General features: G+C 32.0%; 1 protein-coding gene across 2 annotated transcripts; it reads left to right on the top strand.

Annotated features, from left to right (window-relative positions):
- Window positions 1-790: 790 nt before the first annotated feature.
- Window positions 791-4,619, top strand: LOC111706280 (zinc finger protein ZFAT). Of its 2 annotated transcripts, XR_002766197.1 has the most exons (4): window positions 791-1,057; window positions 1,913-2,038; window positions 3,090-4,071; window positions 4,409-4,619. XR_002766197.1 is itself a non-coding variant. In XM_023479115.1 (3 exons), the coding sequence occupies exons 1-3, from the start codon at window positions 952-954 to the stop codon at window positions 3,713-3,715; spliced, it is 858 nt and encodes a 285-aa protein (XP_023334883.1). In that variant the 5' UTR covers window positions 791-951; the 3' UTR covers window positions 3,716-4,619. The 2 variants fall into 2 exon arrangements, 1 of the variants encoding a protein (XP_023334883.1); XM_023479115.1 differs by having other exon boundaries at window positions 3,090-4,619.
- Window positions 4,620-7,055: the final 2,436 nt, after the last annotated feature.

Genomic DNA, 7,055 nt, shown 5'->3' on the forward strand with positions numbered 1-7,055 from the left:
GCTTTCTGTCCTCCTTACCTGTACTCCCATTCGGCGAAAGGAATCGATGTATTCCTCTACCGAACTGTATGGTTCTCCCTTACCCAGGTGGAGCTGTATACCTGCCTCTTCTGATCAACCAGCCTGTGACGGTACATCTGACATTCATTAGAATAGCTGTTGCATGTAGGCTGGTCGACCTGGTTGATCTACCTGTCCTGCTATATGCAAGGTTTGGTCGGTCAACTCTGCTGACCGGCTCTGAATAGTTTGTCGAGCTGAGCTGATTGGCGTCAAGCAAGTTGTTGTCAGCCGGTCGACCTGGTTCCCCCTGGCCGCTGTCCCATGGCCGGTGAACTCAGCTAGGTTTAAGGGATATCATTGTGAATCGATCAAGCCACTCTACAGATGGAAGAACACTAAAATCATGTTTCCAGTAATTCCATTTCCGGGCCTTTAACGCAAAGATAAATTACCCAGATTCTGTGTTAATCGTAAGTGTAAGCATCATGTTTAAAATAAAAAATAAAGAAATGAGTTATGTTAATCAGGCGATTTTCAAAGTTTTAGGAAAATTCCCCTTTTTTATTGTCTTGCAAAGTTTAGCATTAAACAAGAAAACTACAGATTTCGAGGCTGTCTGCAGAAGCATCGTTAAATGAAGGGAGCAAGTATGGGGTTTGGGGACGACTTACGATGATCTAAAAATAAAACTAAATTAAAGTGCTTGAAGGTGCCTGTCTCTCTATTTCCTNTCTCCAATCTGTAAATGTATAAATTTTTAAACTCGTTTTCCTCATGTAAGCAGAAATGGGGGAAGCAATAAACACAAATCTACAAAACGCATTATTTCCAAGTTTTTAGCATTTAAAGATGTATTCCTTAATTATGAAAAAAAATTGAAAAAGTATAATCATAATGCACATACGTCAATATCCAGATATTAAGATGTGAAATAGTATTTTAGAAAGCATGGCAGAAAATATTAAAAATGAATTTATTGTGGAAGTGGAACAGATCGAAGAAAAAGTGTTTATCAAAGAAGAAATAAAGCTGGAGGTTAATGCTGAAATCAAAGGTATCTAAAGTATAGCGTACATTAGTAATTGTTCACTTTATCAAATAATGTTATAAACCCACAACAATTCCACTACAGTGGAAACCATAAAATTGTGGAATGAACATGAAACACCGCAATTGTGTAATGTACACAGACCCATTTTATTCAATACGTTAGTTTTAAAACTAGTAGTAAAACCATTTGCTCAATACACACAAGATTATTTAATCTTCATCTTCATATTTAACAGTTTTTTGAGGGACGTCTCAGTAATTTAATATTTATTTTTTAACCTTTATTTGTTAATAAATACATACAGGGTTGCCCGCATGATGAGATTTCGGACTTTAATCAGCATTATTTTTTTTACTTACAATCATTGTTCATTCAATATTTGTAATTGTTCTGTTCATTTAATTGTACAGAATTCGATAGTCTTTTACTTACAATTGTTCCTTAAAGCAAGGTAAAGTCGAACCTAATACCTTAATAGGTAAAGTAAAAGGTAAAGTCGAACTTCCTTAATAGGTAAAGTAAAAGGTAAAGTCGAACTTAAGACCTTAATAGGTAAAGTAAAAGGTAAAGTCGAACTTAAGACCTTAATAGGTAAAGTAAAAGGTAAAGTCGAACTTCAGACCTTAACAGGTAAAGTAAAAGGTAAAGTAGAACTTAATACCTTAATAGGTAAAGTAAAAGGTAAAGTCGAACTTCAGACCTTAATAGGTAAAAAAATTGTTAGGTCGTCATTAAAGTTGCATCCGTCGTGCGTAACCATGTATTTAGACAAGTCATTTTTTGTTCTAAAAATTCGTTTCCAAATAATCTATTGGATATTGGATAAATTTAATTTAATGAAATGAATTTTGTTTTTAGATGAAATAGTTGAAAATACGAGTCAAGAAATGAAGTTTGAAATTCTACCATGTTGTACTGTAGAAGATACGTGTACAGTTTATGTACAGGTCGAAGATATGAAAATGGAAAGAACAGAAATGAAAAGTAAGAAAAGAACTGAGTACTCACCTCACTCTTATATTTTATAATCCCTAGATCTTTGCTACTTGATGGTGGAAACCATAGATTAATTAAAATAACAGATAGGACACTAGATGTAGTCTTTTCAAAATTTATGAGTATTTTGTTCACAATAGCCCCCGAGGCAGAAGCCCCAAATGAGTTAAGCGTAGTCGGCGTAGAACATGCTCTGTCTCTCTTTATATAAGACAGTTTTAAATATTTTAAAGGTTTAGATAGATAAGGTAGCAAAGAAATAAGGATTAGAAAATAAGAGCCATTTATCCCTCTTTTTGAATTACTAAAATCTTAGTTTTATTGTTCTATTTACATAATTATGAATATTTTGTGAATGTTTTCTTCTCATTTATTTATTTCATTCCTAAAACACTGCCTGAAAGAGACTGTTTATTTCTTTCTGTAAAAACACCAAACATATTTTGCATTATTTTATCACTAGAGAACAACCCTTGTCAATGTGTAGGGTTACCCAAAAAGGATATGCAACCTGAACCATTTTTACTCTAAAGTCATGAAAAATTAATTTTGGGTTCTAATTAAATTAAAAATCCGAATTGGTTAAAAAAGTTCTCTATCTGTAGAATACACAACTCAAAGTAGGAAAACATCAGTTTTTGGACAGATTTGACCAGTAAATTATAAATTATAAAGTAATTAAATGGGCAATTATTACAAAATTTGTGAAATTAGAAGACAAAGTATTTATGAGAAAAGAAATTTAACAAATGATTGGCCTTACGAATGAGAAGCTGCCAAATAAAACTAGATATTCAAGGGGAATGAGGAGGGAGTTACCAATGGATGACTGTCAAATCTGAAGTTACTGGGGGGGAGGGGTGGGGGCACTATCCGTCTTCTATCTTCATGAAGAACTTGAAAATATTGTGTTCCCCTGGAATTAAATACTTAACAATTGTGCCCCATCTCCAAATCTGGATTTGTGTGAAAACAACTTGGGAATATGATTCATAAAATTGTTTAAATATTTTAATTTTTTTTTCTTTTACCTTGTCAGATGATATTGATAATGACGAAGAAGATCCTCTCTTCCCCGAACCAAAGAGACCGAAGAAGCAAGCAGGACGTAGATATGCTTGTCTGGAGTGTAATCATGTGACCACTGATGCAACTAATCTTAAAAGACATATTGAATCCAAACATGAAGGCGTGGGATATCTTTGTAATCAGTGTGATTTTGTTACCACTGCAAGTAGGAATCTTAGAAGACACATTGAATCTAAGCATGAAGGCGTGGAATATCCCTGTAATCAATGTGATTATGTGACCACTGCAAGTAGGAATCTGAAACGTCATATTGAATGTAATCATGAAGGACTGAGACATACCTGTGATCAGTGTGATTTCTCTGCAACTAGAAAGGGGGATCTAAAAGTTCATGTTGAACGTATTCATGAAGGAGTAAGATATCCCTGTGATCAATGTGAATATGTTGCCACTACAAGAAGGAATCTGAAAACCCATATTGAATGTAAGCATGAACAAGCAAGATTTCCGTGTGGTCAGTGTGAATTCTCTGCAACTAGAAAAGGGAATCTGAAATCTCATGTTGAACGTAAGCATGAAGAAGTTCGACAGCCTTGTGGTATCTGTGAATATTTGCAACTACAGGAAGTAATCTGAAAGCTCATATCCGATTTGAGCATAAAGGAGTAAGATATCCCTGCAATCAGTGTGATTTTGCTGCGCCTAACGTGAGTACTCTGAAGATTCATATTGAAATCAAGCATAAAAGAGTGAGATATCCCTGTGAATTATGCCATGTTGCTGTCGCTACAGCTAGCAGTTTAAAGCAACACATAGCAAAGCAGCATTCTGGTTTAAGATATCCCTGTGATCAGTGTAAATATTCTTCAAATACTGAATTTGAACTGAAATGGCATATTAAAGATAAACACCAGTAAACAAACTGTCAACCATCATTCCGCAGGTATAATGGCCGGGTTATCTGTATAAAGTATTTATGAATATTATATAATGTACAATGTAACTATTTACCAGAATAATATGAATTTATTGATAACTTTAAAGTCACCTTTGACCCGTAGCAATGGTTTGCGGCATTTAACATAGGTATTAGGTAACCTGTTTTAGCTATATTTGTAAGACGCAAAATCACATTATAGCTCTAGTCCTGTCATTCCAAAGTGTGGTCTGCTAATTTTGTGCTTTTATAATATTTGTTTCATTAAAAAATATTGCTAAAATCAAGTTGAATGCCGCAAGCTTTTTTAAGGGAAAGACGACTTTAAAGTTATCAACCAAATTATATTATTCCGCGTTATTTAGAACATCACTGTATAATGCTTCAACTAGGTATAAATTATCTAAATTGATAAAATGAGAAAACATAATTAACGGATATATAGATTTAGCAAACCTCATGTTGTTTTTTAAATTTTATATCCCTTCATTGGGAATAAGAAATAAAACAATTATTGTCTATTGGAAAATGTTGTGTCTAGAAAATCATCAGTGCCTTGTTATATGTTATTTTTATTTTTAAATATTATTTCCTCCCAAATTTAAAAAATAATGCTAGTGGTTTTTATTTATTTTATAATTGATAATTTATCTAAAATTCACAATATGATAAAACATGATAAATGAATATTTTCATTTATCATGCATGTGATATGTTTTTGTTTTAGCACTATTTCACCCTAAAATGAAATTAAATATGATTACTTTCGTTGATGTAAAAAATTCTGTTTGTATCTATAATATCTTAGTTATTAAGCATTGCTGCCTTATTTATTCATCAGTAATCTAAAAATTCACCAAATAAGAAAACTCAAAAATGGATATAATTATGTGCCATGTGCCAATATAATTATGTGCCATGTGATATGTTATTTTTAGAAACATTACTTCGCCCAAATATGAAATAATTTTATTTAATTTTCAATTTTATAAAAAGTTTTTTTTGAAAATTCTAATTCTTTTTAATCTATAATTATAGTAATTCTGTATTCTATGAATTCTAGAAAGAATGGCTGAATATCTGAACAAAGAGAAAGTTCCTTTCAAGGAGGAAGTATCTACTGTAGAGAATAAATCAACAAGAAGAAATCTCCACTGTTGAACATCCATGTACTGTTTATGTAAAGGAATAAACATCTACTGTAGAAGATACATGTACTGTTTATGTAAAGGAAGAAACATCTACTGTAGAAGATACATGTACTGTTTATGTAAAGGAAGAAACATCTATTGTAGAAGATACATGTACTGTTTATGTAAAGGAAGAAACATCTACTGTAGAAGATACATGTACTGTTTATGTAAAGGAAGAAACATCTACTGTAGAAGATACATGTACTGTTTATGTAAAGGAAGAAACAGCTACTGTAGAGGATACATGTATTGTATATGTAAAGGAAGAAACATCTATTGTAGAGGATACATGTACTGTTTATTTAAAGGAAGAAACATCTACTGTAGAGGATACATGTACTGCATATGTAAAGGAAGAAACATCTATTGTAGCGGATACATGTACTGTATATTTAAAGGAAGAAACATTTACTATACAGTATATGTAAAGGAAGAAACATCTACTGTAGAGGAAACATGTACTGTATATTTAAAGGAAGAAACATCTACTGTAGAGGATACATGTACTGTATATTTAAAGGAAGAAACATTTACTATACAGTATATGTAAAGGAAGAAACATCTACTGTAGAGGAAACATGTACTGTATATTTAAAGGAAGAAACATCTACTGTAGAGGATACATGTACTGTATATTTAAAGGAAGAAACATTTACTATACAGTATATGTAAAGGAAGAAACATCTACTGTAGAGGATACATGTACTGTATATGTAAAGGAATAAACATCTACTGTAGAGGATACATGTATTGTATATGTAAAGGAAGAAACATCTACTTTAGAGGATACGTGTACTGTATATGTAAAGAAAGAAACATCTTTTGTAGAGGAGTCATGTACTGTATATGTGAAGGAAGAAACATCTTTTGTAGAGGGTACATGTACTGTATATGTACAAGAAGATAATGTGAAGAATGAAAGTACAGAATTTCAAGGTATGAATTAATTTAACAAAAAATTTTAAATGAGTCATAAAAACAGAGTATAGATATTATATGGAGATGAAATGAGAGGATAGGCTCTTCTAGAGTTCACATTTAACAAAGAAGCTTTCCTTCTGCTAGCCAGAGGGCGCCTTAGAGGCTGTACTTGCAGGGTAAACATTCTCCTAGTTTTTACAGTCAAGTAATTGCATCTTCTACTGATGAAAAAGTTAAGATAGCCTCCGGTCTTTCTTCTCTCTGAAAATGTTATATATCTTATAACTTGCACCAAGCAAGATAAATCATGTAAACATCCAACTTCCAAACCCGTTGGAGTTCATTTTCGTACCAAGGGGTCACAGTTCTTGTAATATGCAGATTGTCCTTTTCGGGAAAGTTAGAAGCAAGGATCCATGGACAAGAAAAGCCATAAAAAATATTATATCCGTAAATAATCTTAATAGGTGTTTTTGTTAGCCTCTTTCTTATTGTTTTATAAAGTTCATTTAGAATTTTAAAATTTTTTGTTTATTTCAAAATCAAAATACTTTTGAGACAACATTTTTAATTCTGAGCATCCAAAAACCTTCTGTGGGGTCATAAAAATTGGGCCCGATCATTTCAGCCGTTTTGATGTTTATTGGTTACAAACAAACAGACAGATAAGCATAGTATATAGACCACAACTAAAGTTCAAATTCAGACAGCTTCCACCTACATTCTTGGTAAATACATATTATACTGTGTTTGTACGTGTTAATTATTTGTAAAATTTAATATTTTCAATTATTTAATTTTCCTACTACAGTTTTTGTTCATATTTAATCTCTAGATTAAACTTTGTCTCGAAAATAGTATATAAATGATTCATTAAATGGTTTGGCAAAGAAACATAGAATTCTAAATCAAGTCTCATTTTTTT

Source organism: Eurytemora carolleeae, unplaced genomic scaffold, assembly GCF_000591075.1.
Source record: "Eurytemora carolleeae unplaced genomic scaffold, Eaff_2.0 scaffold465, whole genome shotgun sequence".
Lineage (NCBI taxonomy): Eukaryota > Metazoa > Arthropoda > Copepoda > Calanoida > Temoridae > Eurytemora > Eurytemora carolleeae.

Bases quoted from the DNA above. Each gene is read 5' to 3' on its own strand.
- LOC111706280 (XM_023479115.1), top strand. From the start codon at position 952: ATGGCAGAAAATATTAAAAATGAATTTATTGTGGAAGTGGAACAGATC. The intron at 1,058-1,912 runs GTATCTAAAGTA...TTTTGTTTTTAG, and splicing joins GGTTAATGCTGAAATCAAAG to ATGAAATAGTTGAAAATACG. The intron at 2,039-3,089 runs GTAAGAAAAGAA...TTACCTTGTCAG, and splicing joins GGAAAGAACAGAAATGAAAA to ATGATATTGATAATGACGAA.